General features: G+C 34.2%; 1 protein-coding gene across 1 annotated transcript in view; it reads right to left on the bottom strand.

Moving 5' to 3' along the window:
* The window catches only part of LOC114330767 (polygalacturonase), a 72,630-nt gene that overhangs the window by 47,202 nt on the left and 7,082 nt on the right, over positions 1 to 18,346 (bottom strand). The window contains exon 2 of the mRNA XM_028280179.2: positions 4,092 to 4,303. Within this exon, the coding sequence (XP_028135980.2) occupies positions 4,092 to 4,303 (212 nt within the window). The remainder of the gene's footprint in view (positions 1 to 4,091; positions 4,304 to 18,346) is intronic.

Consider the following 18,346-nt stretch of genomic DNA (forward strand, 5'->3'; position numbering starts at 1 on the left):
AACGCCGTACAAAAATCATGCGAGAACGGGAAAAAATTGAGGGATGCAATCCCCTCTCTTTCCGTAGTCCGGGGGGTGATTTGAAACAACATAAAATTAATTTATTTTGAAAGTATTTTATGCATAGATAACATTATTTTACATGCCGTACATTTTCGTTGGTTCAAAGGTTTGTAGGAAAAAAAAGCTCAAGGAAAAATCCACAGAATGAAATATAAGAAAAATCCATATAACGAAATGTAAGGTGAACTTTATGACGATATTTTTTTTATACGGCATTTAGATAGTTCATTTGTACTTACTTAATGCAATAATTTATAAAAAGTTAGTGCCGTACAAATCTGAAACTTTATATTGATAAAAAAGTAACAAAAATATTAAATAAATATAGGAGCAACGTTCTCTTACGACGTTTATCATTTCTAGGCATATCTCCTATAATACTGTACTGTGTGCTCAGTAGTCGTTTTCTAGTACTATTTTTTTTTTAAGTGGTTGTTTCATTTATTCACGTCATTACAATGAAACAAATCAATTATACAGAGTGTCCAGAAACTCTACCGACAAACGAAGACAGGAGATTCCTCAGATAATTTTAAGACTATTTAACCTAATTCACCTAGTCCGAAAATGCTTCTTAAGGGAGCTAGAGCTCTTTGAAGATGGCGTCATGAAATTAGTTTTTCTTAAATACCTCCAGAACGCTTCTATTTAGAAAAACAAAAATTGGTATGCATATTTACTTTTCAGAGATGAATCGATTTCATCCATTGCAAATTTCTAGTACCGGTCATAGGCGTGCGTTTTGGGTAGAGCAACGAGTATTTTATCGCATAACTTTTTTGTCCTTAACTGTTATGCATTTTTGACTCCGGATTATTAAATTGTGAGGTATTATAGTACTAAAAGGTATTCTTGATTTAAGTCGGTAGGACACACCGTTTTCTAGAAAAATCGATTTGAAAGGTTTTCGTTCTTGGAATTTGAAAAACAATTGAAAGAACTTTTCAACAAAAAATGAAGTGTTTTACCAACATGAAGTAAGAGTAACTTTTAGTACTCGAATACCTCATAATTTAATAATCTAGTGTCAAAAATGCTCAAAAATCCAAGACAAAAAAGTTATGCTATAAAATAACTGTTGACCTACCCAAAACGGACGCCTATGACCAGTATTAGAAATTCGCAATTAATGAAATCGATTTATCTCTGGTATATAAATAAATGTACCAGTTTTCGTCTTTCTAAACAGTTTTTTTTTGAAATTTTTTTTCTTAATTCAAAAAGCGAAAAGTTTTCAAATCGATTTTTCTAGAAAACGGTGTATCCTACCGATTTAAAACAAGAGTACCTTTTAGTACTAAAATACTTCCCAATTTAATAATCCAGTATCAGAAATGCATAAAAGTTAAAGATAAAAAAGTTATACGATAAAATAACCGTTGCCCTACCCAAAACGGACGCCTATGATCGGTACTAGAAATTTGCAGTGGATGCATTAGATTTCTATCTTAAAGATAAATACGCGTACCAATTTTTGTTTTTCTAAATAGAAACGTTCTGGAAGTATTTAAGAAAAACTAATTACAAGACGCCACCTTCAAAGAGCTCTAACTCCCTTAGGAAGCATTTTCGGACTAAATGAATTGGGTTAAATTATCTTAAAATTATCTGAAGAATCTCCTGTCTTCGTTTGTCGGTAGAGTTTCTGGACACCCTGTATACATGTATCAATAATGTTTGAAGTATATAACAAACCAAAAAGTATACAAAACTGGTGATACTGCGATTTACAGTTTCAATTCTTGGATATTATATACCTACACACCCTTTCACTTCAGTTAGACGTCATAATGATTTTATCATGTTATCAATAATATTGTTCTCTTCAAAAATATGTTAATACTTTAATACCGTACAGTATCAAATAAATGACCATAAAGTACTACACCTTTAAAATGGTAGCGTCATTTTCATCAGCCTAAAAGATATGGTCTGCATTAAAATGTACGGCATCATTTTTTCCTAATTTATTTATCTTAATACTATTTAACACAAAGGATAAATGTAGAAAATTGCTATATTTTATTAATCTATGAATATTTAAACTTTTACAATAATTTAAAAAATTTCTGTTTTTGTATTTCTCTATAATTTTTTTAGAACAGTTTCTTTTGAACGGCAATACTATATAAGAATTGTATTTTACAATATCATGTTAAAAACAAAGTTGCCTTACAGAGTCAAATGATTTTTTTAGCTTTATAAATCAAGTATACCATGAAATTAACATAATTAATAATATACATTCAAATGAACAATAATTTTTTGACGGCATAATTTTTATAGTACTTTTGAGTGCTAGATAATGTTTTGGAACCGAAGCCGTACTTTTTCAAATCACCCCCCGGACCACCTAAAAAGAGGGGATTGCAACCCACGATTTTTCCCCTTGTCGCATGATTTTTGTACGGCGTTGCGGAATAATGGATTAGAAGTTGTATTGAAACAGTATGAAACTGATGCCGTACAGAATAAAATGACCCCTGGAATTTGTCAGAAAATCAAAAAAAATTACCAACTTTGTGGCTCGCCATTTTTTACGGCACTGGGCGCTTTCTTATTATTTTTCAACGATCTATCGATGGTAAAAATGCCGTACAAAAATATATGACCAAAATGTATCCACTCTACCTACACTTTTGAATTCTCATCAGCACTCAGTTGGACTGCTTTCAAGTGACGGCATAGTGCTGAATCTTATTATTTTATGCTCTTATATCGTCCTATATACGTCACCTGGTGGTTCATATGACCCATTCGTTTTTGGACATGGGCCTGTAGTCTATCACTAAGGAACCACGTTTTATTTAAATGTTTTAGGTTAAATCTTCGTATTTTGTAGTAAGGTTTCTCCAGTTACTATATGGACAATTATTAATGAAACCACCTGTATAAAAAGCGGTTGTTTTTGAAACTCTTTAGCGACGTATTAATTTAGTATAATATTTATGGATTACCGTTAAGGGCCGACTAGATCAACCAAAAAAGAAGATGTATTTGGTTATTATTTTAGTGACTTTCTTGGGTGTGATTCTGTCTTTTTAGTTTACTCCTCCTGGTTAAAAAATAAACTATAGACCCAGTAGAGACAGAGTTGTAGCTAATGAGAAAAAGGTCCATATTCGTCAAATCCCAAATAGAATATTTCAACGTGAAATGAACCAAAAAATGGGAAAACTTATTAAAACTTTTCTCTTTGGGGAAAACTTATTAAAATTTTTTAAAGTAAATAAAGCTTTAAAAAAACTTTATTTTTGCGTTTATAACAGTTACTAGCATCAAAAATAAGGTGGTTCCTTAAAGTTGGTTCGAGATTGGCTCAAAATAAACATGGTCCTTTTCTTTCTGATAAAAAATCGTAAAAATCACCACTTAATTAGCATCTTAAATGAAATTCATCGTCACCGCTTCACAAGTTGCTTTAGTTATGCTTTATTTAAATGATGTCAAAGTTTTATCGGTTCAAAGTCCTTATTTTTACAATTTTATAGTAATTAAGCAACAACATCGAAGAGTATCATCCCTCCTGACCCTCCAATCTATACAGGGACAATAACAAGAGCCAGCAACCGCGTCACGAACTGAGGAAAAGTTTCCGAAGTTAATACACTGAAATTTAAAGCTAACATTAATATCAATAAAAGAATTAATATTAAAATTAAACTCACCGGGCTTCCAGGTTACACCGCGTCGTTGGTTTCTATGCCGAACTTTCGACGTCCTCTCTGAAGTCATCTTCAGGGCTTTCCGTGTCTCAGTCTTCTGAGACTCCTGACACTACACTCACTACTGTACTACAGTATTGTCGTAAGTGAATTAGTGAATAGTGAGTATAGTGTCTGGAGCCTCAGGAGACTGAGACCCCGGAAGCCCTGAAGATGACGTCAGAAAGGACGTCGAACACTCGGACTAGAAACTAACGATGCGATGCAACCCGGAAGCCTGGTGAGTTTAATTTTAATATTAATTCTTTTATTGATATTTATTTTGGCTTTAAAGTTAAAGTGCATATACAAAAGGTAACTTACTTGGTCTCCATAGGAATTATCAATTACCCATCCACGAATAGTAAGCCCGTCAGATTTTCCTACATATACACAATGATGAGGACAATTGAGCAAATTAATATTCTCTATTATGGATCCATCGAAAGCTTCAATTTTAATAAATTGTGGTTTTTTAGGACCTTTGTCTCCCAGATGATCCCAATATAGATCCCCTTGGCCATTTAATAGTGATCCTAAAAATATTTTAATTGGTATATTTTATTGGTAATAATAATATCGTATGGCATTTTTGCCGGGGAGATCCTTTCGGATAGTTCCGGCGCCATTTACATCTTTAACCCTGTTTTAAGTAACTAGTGGCGATGTACACTAGCCCAGGGGGACCGACGGCTTTACGTGCTCTCCGTGGCACGGTGAGACGGCTCGTGTCATTATTGGAAATGAAAATGGTTTGTCTTTGGCAGGGCTCGAACCCACGTCTACTGGCGTATGAGGCCAGCGTTTATGCCGTTACTCCACGGCCGCTCTATTTTATTGGTGTTAAATATTATTGAAATATTAAAATCAAACATACGTAATTATGCTTTTAAACTGACTGACTGCAATTAAAATATGCGTCGTTATTTTTATGTTTCATCCAGTAAACAAATTCGTACGTATTTGCACAGTTGTAATAAAATAGTGTACAATTTTAACCCTGGAAGATCACACCTTTTTTAATTAACAGCACACTTAGGTATCAGATACCCAATGATTTTTTGTGAAGAAAGAAAAGAAAGTAAATATTTTATTTACCGGCCGGCGTAGCCGAGTGGTAGTGTGCTAGGCTAGCGTGCCGGTGGTCCGGAGTTCAAATCCTACCGCCGGCAAGAACAACTAGACATTTTTAAAAATGTTTATAGGCCCCAGGTCGACTCAGCCTGAATAAAATGAGTACCTTGGGTAAAACCAGGGGTAATAATAGGCGGTTGAAGCGTAGCACTGGCCCTGTTACCTGCCTTGTATACCGTAGGCCCTAGATATAGCAGACTACCCTGCTATACTTCCAAAGCCACGTGAGCGGTATAAAACGGGAGACTATTATTAAATATTTTATTTCCAGACTTCCAGAGACGCTCTAATCACAATTGAATACATAAGAATAATTAAATCAATGATTTTATTTTCTTTCTCTTAATAATTGTTGTAACACAAAAGAAAAAAATTAAAAATAATAAATTAAAAATAATAAATAAAAATTTTCTAAAAAACCGGAAACATAATTCAAAATATTTTAATTTAATTTAACAACAAAATGGTCTTTCTAACTACAATATTTATAACACCTTTTGATTATAGAACTCATTCATTTTTAGCCAGGTATTTCAATTGCACTCATTTTAGTGACTACATTCATAAGAGAGTGTGGCTCTATGCTCCATGCATTATGCTTTATAGCAAGCCGAGCATGCACGATTTGCTTTTCCATCTTTGCCTTTACAGAAATAACACCTAGTTTGCTTTACTAAATTTGTGGGATGTTGTGTTGTTAGGTCATTAACTTAAATGCACACTTGATCGCAAACCTCGCACATGGGTGCTACATACCCTAGCCTGTATTCAATAAATTCTTGTGATTGGAAATATTGCTCAAATGAGACTACAACTACACATCCGTCCTTGGCAGACTAGACAGTGAATTTACATAAAGCAGCATTACCATTGAAATGCAGCTGCGCAAGCTACATGAAGTTAAGTGTCGCGATGGGTATCTCACACCGAAGTGTGAGCTTCCAGGGTTAGTAAAATATTGAATTTTTTTTAATATATTTTAAAGCCGAAACCTCAGAGTTAACTTCGATTTGGGAAATACCTCTAGAGTCACGGTGTGGGCAAGTACAGTTGTTTAAGCAAATAATTGCTCTCTAGGATAAACAAATTGAATAGCAAGCAAGCAAGCATAGTGATTTAACCCAGCCTGAGAGACTTGCTCACCCCTAGAGAATGACATTCGGGTAATACAATTCATTAGGGCGAGGAGGATTAACTCCCATAAGCAGGAATCACTCCACCCCGCTTCAATGCTCCAGACCATCCACTTACCCCCCGATAGCACTCTGATGCGCTATAGGGGCTCTCAATCAGCAAAGTGCTTATCATATGGGAGTCTTGGGTACACGGACTCCCATATGAAATCCTACCCGATCAATGCAGGCCAGCGTGAGGCGCTCTATTCCCGCTATCTCTAGTGACTTATCTTCGATTTGTTTTGCTTGCTCGGGCGCCGAGTCCCCGCTCTGGGCTTTGTCCAGTTCGGTGACTCGGCGCTCGAGGATGTGGGCCCCTCATGCCCGTTTTTTGGGTTTTGTTACTAATATTTTTTTTGTGGCTTTCGCCTATTGTTAATATTTTATTGATTTGTTTAGTGGCTGAAGCCGTTTTGAAGTATTTTGTATATTTTTTTTTTGAGAACAAATTGAATAACTTATAAACAATTTGGTCAATCTGGTTCACTTCAATAACTCATTAATTTACATAATTTCAAGATGTCATTAGATGTTAGCCTGCAAAAAATTATTATGTATAAATTAATGCAAAATTACGGTATTTTTGCAATTGCATCGGTCAATTCTTTATGTATTTTAATTTACAAACTAGCAACTTAATTTTTTTTTTCAGATCTACAATATCTGTTTGAAACATTTTTCTATAAAATACACAAGAAACGTTTTTTAAATCGAAAATGGTTTTTGCACTCTTTAGTTATTAAAAAATATTAAAGCAAAATTGGCTGTACGTCTTCATGGAATTATTCAATTATTATCACCTATATCTAATCTACATACCGTTTAATACCTTCAAAAAACTGTATAACATGTTTACGTGAAATCGATGATTTTTCTAGATAGACTGAGGTAAAGTTGAAAACTAGGTTAAGAGAGAAAATGTGAAATAATTAATTAAAATAAATAAGGAAGAATATTATGAAAACTAGCTGAACTAATACTATAAGCATGAAATTCTGTATACAGATAACTACTACAGTAAACTCTCTCTTAACGGACACCTCTGTTCGCCGGACACCTCCTCCATACGGACGATTTTTAAAACAAAAATATTTCTGCCATATATGAACCTGTACCCTTTAACTCCGTTCGATGGACACTCTTAACAACGGACGCGGACAATAAATGATGTGTAAATGCGGACAGTAAATGAAAAAAATTTAAAAAAATTTCTAAATGTTTAAAATACATTACTTTAGTATAACTTTACTTTACTTAATCAGTAGACCCATTAGTACCTTTCGGTGTAGGGCCATTTATAATACAATTCATTAAATTACAATTCAATAAATTACAATATTTTACAATCTTCTGAATTGTCCTAGCTCTTAACGAACTTTCTCCATTCCTTCCTATTGGATGCCATCTGTGTTGCTTCCTGCCAAGTCTTACCCTTACTCTGCAGTATCTGCGAAATGTCACTGTTCCATTCTTTGATGGGCCTTCCTCTTCTATTCTTACCTATTGGTTTGGCTTCCCACACTCTTTTCACTTGTCTATCATTGTCCATCCGGGTTAGATGTCCGAACCATGCCAATTTTTTCTTCTTGATTGAGTCGAGTATCGGCTTGATTTTGAGTCTTTCTCTTATTTCTTCATTTCTGATTCTATCTGTTCTTTTTACTCCTATCGTTCTTCTGAGGTATTTCATCTCTGCTGCCTGTATTCTGCTCTGGTGTCTTTGTTTAATATCCAATTTTCTGCTCCATATGTCACCGTAGGTCTATATATTGTTTTGTATATTGTCATCTTGGTCTTTGTTGATATTTCTTTGTTATTAAGGAATCCTCTATTTAGTGCTTGGAATAGTTTTCCTGTGTTTTCCATTCTGTTGTTAAGATCGTCCTCTATGTCTCCTTTGTTGTTGATTACTGTTCCTAAGTATTTGTATGAATTTGTCTGTATTAATTGATGTTGGTCTATCATTATTTCTATTTGATCTTCCGTCCCTTGTTTCCTTGATATTTTCATTATCTGAGTCTTCTCTTTGTTTACGTTTAAGTTGTATTTGCTTGCTTCTAGGTTCCATTTCTCTAAGTTGTATTTCAGTTTTTCTGCTGTTTCCGCAATTAGTACTATGTCGTCTGCAAATATACACATCTCAGCGTTTATCATTTGCATTCTGTTCCAACCGATGCAGTATTTCTTGAAAGTTTTCTTACATTCTTTCACTATCTCATCTATTACATTTATGAATAGCACTGGGCTGAGACTTCCCCCTTGTCTAACTCCTTGAGTTGTTTCAAATAGTTCTGACTGTATATTTAACATTCTTACTGTATTTGTTGTTTTCATGTATATACTCTTTGTTGCTTCTATCAGTTCTTCGCTTACTTCCTTCTTCTTTAGGCTTTCCCATATATCTTTTCTTTTGACTGAGTCGAAGGCTTTTTCCATGTCTATAAAGCTCAGGTATATTTCTCTATTTTTCTTTAATGCTTTTTCTATTACTTGTTGCATGGTAAATATATGGTCTTGTGTGTTGTGTCCTTTCCTGAATCCACTTTGTACGTCCTCTAATTTATGTTCTATTTCTTTTCTGATTTTCCTTTCTATTATGGTTTCGTATACTTTTGCTGCTACACATAGTAGTGATATACCTCTATAGTTCTTACAGTCTCTTGTGTTTCCTTTTTTGTATATAGGTATAATTACTGCATTTGTCCATTCTCTGGGTATTACTTTTCTCTTCCATATTAGGTTATATATGTATAACAATTTTTCTTTTGCTTTTATTCCTATATATTTCATCATTTCTGGTGCTACTTCATCGCTTCCTGGTGCTTTTCCAATCTTTATCTTTCTTATTGCTTCTTCTAGTTCTTCTTTTTCTATAGTTTCTGGATTTTCCGTGTTTCTTATGGATACTCTCTTTATGTGGCTTTCCTTCTCCATTGTGTTCACTTGATTTCCATTCAGTAACAGCTGGAAATGTTCCCTCCATCTTTCCATTATTGTTTTATCGTCATTTATTATTATTCCTTCCTTGTTCATTATTTGTTTCAGTTTCGTTTCTTTGTTGCTTCTTAGGTTTTTCAGTGTTCTATAAAATAATTTTACGTTTTCTGTGCTGTTTTCTTCCATTTTTTCTCCAAATTTTTCCCAACTTTTCTTTTTCTCTTTCCTAACTATCTCTTTAACTTTTGTTCTTTTTCTCTTATAATTTTCATATTTTTGTTGTGTTTTGTCTTGTATGTATTCTTTCCATAATTTCTTCTTTTCTTTTATTTCTCTTTTCACTTCATCGTTCCACCAAGACGTTCGTTTCCCTCTGTTGTTATTTCTTGTGGTTCCACATATTGATTTAGCTGTTTTTATCATCGCATTTTTAAATTTTCCCCATTCTTCTTCTATTGTTTCTGTTATTATATGTTCATTGTCTATTTCTTTCTCTAGCCCTTCTGTGTATCTTATTTTCGTTGTTTCTTCCCTTAGTTTATAAATTTTTATTATTTCTTTGTGTTCTCTGTTTATGTTCTCATTTCTTTTTAATTATTTTCTTTTGCTTTTGAATGTGGTTTCTAGTAGATAGTGGTCACTACCAATTTCATAACTCCTTTTCACCCTTACGTCTCTTATCCAGTTCTTCTCTGTTTTTTGCACTATAGTATAGTCTATAATTGATTGTTCGTCTCTTGATTTGACTTCTCTTGTGATCTTGTGTATCCTTTTATGTTGGAAGTGTGTGTTCATAATCACCAGGTTATTGTCTAGACAGAACTCAAGTAGTAATTTTCCATTTTTGTTTATTTTTTCCTCCCCATACGGTCCGATGACATTGTTCCATTTTTCTGCTTCTTTCCCCACTCTACTGTTCATGTCTCCTGTGATCACCATTTTCTCTGTACAATCATTTATCACTTCTTGTAATTTGTCCCAGAACTCCTTCTTTTCGTTTTTTGTTGCGTCTTCATCTGGTCCATAGCATATGATTAGGTTTGTATTGGTTTCCTCTGTATCCATATATATGTCTACTCTTAGTATACGTTCGTTGTAATATATCCAATTTTTTACTTTGTTGATACTATCCTTCTTAATCAGGCACGCTACTCCTGCCTGAGCTCTCTTCGTTTCTTCCACTCCACTGTATATTAGTAACATTCCGTTTTCTAATATTATTGATCCTCTTCCTTTTTTCTTTGTCTCTGTTATAGCTACTATTTCAATGTTCTTATCTCTAATTTCTTCCCCCAGTTCTATTTCTTTCCCATTTATACCTCTTACATTCCATGATGCCATTTTCAAAATTGTTCTGTTCTTTTCTATGTTTAGGTTGTACTTCAATTTGTTTTTCCTATAGTTTGTGTTATTATCTTTAAATCTGGTCATGTCCCTGTTCTTTGCCTGTTTTGTTTCTCGGTCCATCATTGTGTTTTCTACAGCTAGTTTTTTGAACAAGTTGGTTCTGTATTGTATGTTACTTTTTCTATCCGGCTTGTTTTTTGGTTCCATTTCCACTTAATGTCTTCAATAATTATGAATCCATATCCAATTTTTGTCCTTTTCCCATTAGTCTTTTCCTCTGCTGCTATCTTCCTAAGGTTTCTTTGTATTTCTATCTCTTTTAATGTTAGGTCACATTCTATATATACTCTATGTTGTTTATAGCTCATTAGTTTACCCTTGGCTTTCAGTATTTTCATTTTATCTTCGAATTTTTTACATTCTATAACACACATTGTTTCATTTATCTTTTGTACCCTACTTATTTCTGATTTTACTCCCATTTTTGCTTCTATGAAGTTCTCTATTTGCTCTGTTCCTATTGTGTCTAGTGGTAAGCCTCTCATTATTAGGTTATTTTTCTTCTTTTCTTTCTGACATGCTTCCAAGGTTATTTCTATTTTATCTATTTTTTGTTTCATCGTAGCCATTTCTTTCTTTAGATTTTCATTTTCTCTTATTATTTCTTTCATTTGCAATTTGTATTCATTATTTTCCTTCCTAATTTCTTTTAGTTCCTCAATCATATTACCCATTGTATTTTTTATATCTTCCAGGTCCTTGTTTTTCTTTTTGTTATCGCTTGCTAATTGTCTCATTAGTTCCATCATTTCGTTCTGGCTGCTGGTTTCATTCGTTGATGGTTTCGACCTGTCTGGTGTTCGGTTCACTTTTCTACTCCTGCTAAATATATCTGGCTCCTCTTTGCTTTTTCTTTTACCGTCCTCATTAATGCTATCATTACCATCCGCCATCTTTCTTCCTATTCAAATTATTAAAGTAGGTATGTATTTATAAATACAAATATTAAATCAAATTAAAACCTACTTGATTAAATCAAATTAATTAAATTTTTTACTTTAATTACAAAATATTTATATATTATTCAATTTTTTTTACTTTAATTATAAAACTATTTACTTTACTATAAACTTTATTTTTTATACTTTAGTATAAAATACATTTATTATTTCAAATCAATACAGATGTCCACGAAATGATATTTGATACTGTCCACGATATCAACACTACATAAATAATAAAAATTTAATGTTTTTGTTGGTCGGTGAACGAAATGCGACAGCAGTAAATTGTTAATTGTGTTTTGACGGGAACAAGGATTTAAGAATTTTAACCGGAATGTCTGATTAAGCATATGCAATAGATGTCGTTGTATTTTTATGAGTGTTTCCTTAAAAAAATTATTTTTGGATTAAATTTCATAATAAATAGATTTTTTTAAGTTTGAAAAAAAAAGTCGATGTGGTTGATTATGGAGAGAAGCATAAGTTAAATGTTAGAGAGTTAGCTGAAAAATTTGGAATTGGAAAACCTCAAGTCAGTAAAATTTTGAAACATCAAAATGATTTAATCAATCAGTTTTTTGAGAAAGGTCACCTGGAAGCGAAAAGAAAATTTTTAAAAACCGATGGTACTGCATTAGACCTATAAATATTTGTTTTCGATTGGTTTTGTGAAGTGCGGTCTAAAAATATTCCTGTTTCTGGTAAAATTATTCAAGAAAAGGCATTAAAAAGTTGTAAGGAAACTAAGCGTTGAGTTTTGTTCCAACACAACGAAGAACCATCTTGTAACGATCAGGTTACTATAAAATCTCCCTTCAAAAGGCGCGACTGACCGACAAGACTCGTGCTACTGCCTTGACAGAGAGCGTGCCTGCTAAACTATTATCGTTACCCATTTCCACTCTCACAAATGAACATAATATCACCCGTGTTGAGCTGCCCCCCCCCCCCACTTGCAAAAATTAAAAAACAAATAGCCCTGATTTATGAGCTATTTATGAGCTCTCATATTCCGCAAACTAAAAATTTTGAGCTCGTTCCACTGAGCAGGAATTTAATACCCTAGTGGGGGGGCTGAGTCAGCCCCCCCCCCACTACTTAAAAATAGGAATATTGAATCGGTTTTTGCGGCAGAATTACGAGCTATTTATGAGCTCTTGAAATTATATAGTTTCGATTTTTGAGCTCATCCCCTTCACCCCCAAACAACCCTTTAATTGATTTAACTTAAGAGAAAGATGCTGAGAAAACTTAAAATATATCGTATTGCGAATATAATTCCTATAGCTTATATACTCTAAGAATAAACTATTAAATCAAGAGCATTTCGATTATTGAGCTACAACCCCTTCGCCAGAAAACCACCCTATCTTCCCGGCTTAAGAGAAAGTTGTACTTAAAATGCGTTAAACTAATTATTTGGCGACTACATATCATTTAATAATTTATAACCTTCCAAATTACGCGCATTTAGATCAGTAAATTGCAATTTATTTTGTATAGTGCAGTCACTGAAGGTAAAAATCAACGATTACCTTCAATTTCGGTGAACCTTCATCGATTTTCACGAAAATTGGTCAGTGGTTAGAGGATACGTCAAGAAACAAAGGTGACATGGTACCACCTTGCGCCTTTACCCTGAGGGTGGATACCGCCCCTTCTCGGGGGTGAAAATTATTTTATAAAAAATAACTGCACAAATCAATAAAAGAACAAATTAAAAGCAAAATTTATTATATAAAGTTAATAAAATAAGTAAATACTTTTTAAGTTATTAAAGATCAAAGATTTTAATTATTTGTGAAAAAAAATGCATGTTTTGAAGAGGTTTTTTGTAAATCACTGAAAAACTGTAAGTTTTTACAAAAAAGTTAATAGTAGTTTAATTCGTATAGCTTATATTCTAAGAATAAACTCTAAAATCACGCGCCTTTCGATTATTGAACTACAACCCCTTCGCAAGAAAACCATCCCATATTCCCGGCTTAAGAGAGGGTTGTACTTAAAATAATTTAAATTAATTATTTGTCGACTATATATTGTTTAATAATTTATGAGCCCGCAAAATATACGCATCTCAATTATTGAATTGCCATTTTCTTTCTATAGTGCAGTCACTGAAGGTAAAAATCAACTATGACCTTCGATTTCGGTAAATCTCCATTCATTTTCACGACTATTTGTTTTATAATTTTTGCAAGTGGGGGGGGGGCAGCTCAACACGGGTCATAATATCGAACAGAGAGAAAACGACGTACCACCGACAACCGGGCCAAACCTCGATGTAATTACTATGGACGATGACGTCTTTCACGGGGCTAAGATTCCCTCCCTAATGGACGAATTTGACCAGCTGTGCGCCGAGGCGGTGGAAACAGCTAAAAAGGGTATAATCGAGAACGAAGATAGCAATCCCTCTCCCGACTCTAAAGGACCGCAGGTATTGTCTTCGGACAATATTTTGCGGAAATTAAACTGATAATCTTCATCCTAGTGATCTAAAACAGCTAGTTGTAAAAAGTTAAAATGGTTTCGATTGGGACAAAAGGACTTAAGATACTACAGGTGAATATCGGAAGGGCAAAGGTGGCACACGACCTGATTTACACAAAAGCCCTGCAAATTGAAGCAGATATTATCATAGTCCCAGAACTGAATAAAAACATAGTAAAAAAATTCGGTTGGATCTCCGATAACAGAGCAGACGTGACTGTTTTCTTGGTGAACAACAAATTGTGCATAAACAAAATTACCAAGAAGGAAGGACTTTTGAAGATTAAAATAAACGAACTAGCAATCATAACTTGTTATATCTCACCTAATATAAGCATGACACAGTATGAAGATCAGGTTGAAAAAATCATAGAGTTATCACAGGGTGAAACATCCTATATAATCGCTGGTGATATAAATGCTAAATCCATTCTTTGGGGGTCCCCAAAAAATGACAAAAGAGGAGAAATTTGGAACGAATGGATCTCTTCCGCAAACCTGACTGTATTGAACAACGGTAAACCCACATTTGAAAGAGGTGAGTCACGAAATCACATAGACATCACAATAGCAACCAACAACTACGCCAAGAAGACCTCAAGGTGGGATGTGCTTGATGAAAACCTATTTACTTTCCACAAGTACATACCTTACGAAGTCGGCCTCAAGGTCACAACAAGGTACGACAGGAAACTACTCGAGTTCGATAAAACCAAATTTACAAACTATATACGAAACTTACAAGAAGAAACTACCGATTTTAACAACTTAAGGGACAACGTAATAAAAGCACACAAGGCGAGCAGCAAAAACAAATATGTAACATATACAGTACCATATTGATGGAATCAAAACATCCAGCAAAAGCGGACAGAATGTCTCAGAATCAGGCGTACGGCACAGAGAAATAGGACCCAGCAAAACAAAGAAGAGTATAAGAGCGCCAAAAGGAACTCGGTAAATTGATCAGAGGGGCTAAACGCACATGCTGGCAGAACTTGTGCGAGGCGCTGGAGAACGATGTATGGGGCGAAGCATATAGGATCGCCATTAAGACGCTGAGGTCAGACACCCCATATAACCTGTGCGACGACAAAAGAAGGAGAATAGCGAACACCCTGTTTTCTAATAAAGCCATAAACAACTTCCTGATTAGAGATGATGTTAACCGCCCCGAGGAACTGACGTCAGCTAAACTCACTAGAGCTGCCAATTCGATAAAAATAGGTAAATCCCCTGGACCGGACCATGTGCCACCAGAGGCGATAAAAATACTAGTAAATGAATGCCCAGAAGCTACTACTAGAAGGGCACTAAATAAGCTACTAACAAGACAAGAATTCCCAGATCAGTTAAAGTTAGTGAAGCTAACTTTGATTCATAAACCCGGTAAAAATCCGGAAGAAGCCAATTCATATAGGCCTATATGTCTCCTTGACTGCCTAGGGAAATTATACGAAAATCTTGTCAAAAATCGCCTAGAAGACGAATTGAGTGAAAGAGAAACCATCTCCAACAGACAGTACGGATTCAGAAAAGCTAAGTCTGCAATAGATGCGGTAAAACACCTAACTGACGCTGTAAATAACACGAGGAAAAGATGGGCCGTACTAGTTATGTTTGACGTGAAAAATGCCTTTAACTCTGCCAACTGGGCACACATCATAACCAAACTGAAATCAGCACTAGTGTCAGGATACCTTACCAATATCATTAAAAGGTACCTTAAAAATAGATACGTCACAGTGGTAGTGATGAGCGAGACTGGTCTTGGTCTTGCGGTCTTGGTCTTGGTCTTGCAGCAAGACCAAAACCAAGACCGCCTTTTGGTTGCAAGACCAAGACCAAGACCAAGCTTGCAAGAACAAGACCAAGACCAAGACCGAACCTTGCAAGACCACGCATGACCAAGACCAACCTGCAAGACTCTTGCACTTTTTTGAGAAAAATTGATTTTTATTATTTAACTTTATTTTTTTTAGTTCAATAATATATACTGACATTGTAAGAAACCTTAAACAATATCGAATTTTTAAAATACATAATATTTATGTTGGTTATATTTTTAAGTCGTTTTTATTAAGTCAAACGGTTTGCATTTTCTCAACCTTCAAAGTGTCCAGAAGGCAAGTTTTCAAACGGCGACATTTCAAGGGCAATTGAAATTACTTGTAAGATAAAAAAATGTAATTATAGATAGGGTAATCCATTAAAAAAATTGCAATTAAAAACGGTTTTTATGTACCAGTAGTTTTCGCTTTTTTGTCTAATAAAAATACTGACACTTATTTCAATTCTTTTCGCATAATCGAGGAAAAATGTAGGTCGTTAAATTTAAAATGAATACAAAAAATATCATAATAGATTTTGAAAAGGGATTCACAATGCTGTGAAAGCATTGTGGCCTGAATAAAAAATAACTGGTTGTCGATTTTAATGTATGAATCTTGGTATCGCAAAATCCAAAGCTTAGGTTCAGTTTCTGAATATAATGACAAAAATTCCCATACTGGGAAATTTTTAAAATTATTTTTTGGATTAATTTTTTACAATCAACGAAAGTTGGAAGTTGAATTATTTGTGAAAATCCCGGATAACAAACGTGTAAAGAATTTTACTGATTTCATAGTTGAAAACTATTTGGAAGAATCTAGGTTTTCCCCAGAATGGGCCAGTAGTACAAATATTATGTGCCGCACTTGAAATGCATGCGCATCATTTCAGTGTGTTTTAAATTCTAGTTTTTACTACCCACATCCGAATATTTTCAACTTTTTAAATGTCATAATGGGTATTCAATCCAAAAATATGTGAAAATAAAAAGTGCGAATAACTCGTGTTACGAGAGCAATGTAGTTTAAATAAAATTAAAGAACTGCAAGATAACAAATTACAGAATTAAGCGTTTATAACTCCCCATTAGGTTTAGTTATTATGTTATAGTATTAGCTCTATAAATAGGTATGGTAAATTTGTAAGTATTTATTAAAAAGTGTGTTTTAGTTAGTTTATAAAAAAAGTTAATTATATTAAATAATGATTAAATAGAGTAAAAAATATTTGATTTTTATGTTCTCTTAAAAAAAATTAATTTATGTTCTTAAATTTGACCCTCGTAGGATAAATACGACAGTGTTCGAGTGAAAGAAGCAGATCATTATCTGTTAACAACTATAAACCGTTTATCCCTTTTCGTAAAATCCGTGAATTGAAGGTCCCCGACCATTTGTAGCACCTTTAAGGAGCTCTTTTTCTTTAACATTTTACTAAAATACAGGGGCAATAAACAATAATCCAGACTCAAGACGTGGTCTGAAGGCAGACGGCAGGTATCGACAGCATGCAAAACACAACGTGACACAACCGAAGGCCGGCTGCAACAAGGGTTGTAAATGCAGGTTTTTCCTACTGATAAACATTACCATTATAAAAATATAATCTAATCTCTTTATATAGAGAGAAATAATTAGGTCATTAGGTGAATGTATAATGTTAAAATTGGTATCCGTTTGAAACGACATTCTACATTCTGTTAAAATTTTAAAGCAAAAAAATATAGTTTCATTCTTCATATCTTTATTTATTTCAATGTACATTTTATTCGAAATTGTTTGGTTCAAATTATTACTACCAAAAAAGCAAGACCAGCAAGACTCTTGCAGCAAGACCAAGACCAAGAACAAGACCGGCTAGTGCAAGACCAAGACCAAGACCAAGACTGCCTTTTAGCTGCAAGACCAAGACCAAGCTTGCAAGAACAAGACCAAGACCAAGACTAGCCTGGTCTTGGTCTTGTTCTTGTTTTGCTCATCACTACACAGTGGCAAAAATACAGAACAAAAGCTGACAGCCGGTGTACCGCAAGGTTCCGTATTAGGTCCAACACTCTGGAACATATTGTATAACGGGGTGTTAGAAATTGACTATGGCAGAGATACTCTAGCTATTGCCTACGCAGATGATTTGGCGATATTTGTGATGACTGACATGAACCGGGAAATCGAAGACAAAGTAAACAGGTGTTGCAGAATGGTCAATAGCTGGATGGCTACAAATGATCTGGAACTAGTCGGAAACAAAACGGAAGTAGTTATATTGAAAGGACCTCGACAAAGACCTGAGTTGATTTTTCAGATTGGTACTACCACAATAAGACCTACAAACTGTGCAAAATACCTAGGCACAGTGCTGTTTTTGTAACAATATAGGTTCCGGTACGCAATGTTCCGGGAGTCTGGGGGTATTGAGATGGGGGTCAGGCCCCGGGAAAACTTTGTAAATTTAGCCTCAAAAAGGGCGTTCTAAAGCTATTTGGGAGCAAGGAAAAAAATTTAAGAATTTGTGTATAATTTGACCTGAATACTATAAAAAATCTAAGACCATCTCTACTTGGCTACATCATTGATAAAATAAGAGTCCAAAGATTATTTTTCTCAGAAAATTTGAAATTTTTTAGTCCTATTAAACTCGTGGTTGCTTAACAGGTATG

The sequence above is a fragment of the Diabrotica virgifera genome, chromosome 4, assembly GCF_917563875.1.
Source record: "Diabrotica virgifera virgifera chromosome 4, PGI_DIABVI_V3a".
Lineage (NCBI taxonomy): Eukaryota > Metazoa > Arthropoda > Insecta > Coleoptera > Chrysomelidae > Diabrotica > Diabrotica virgifera.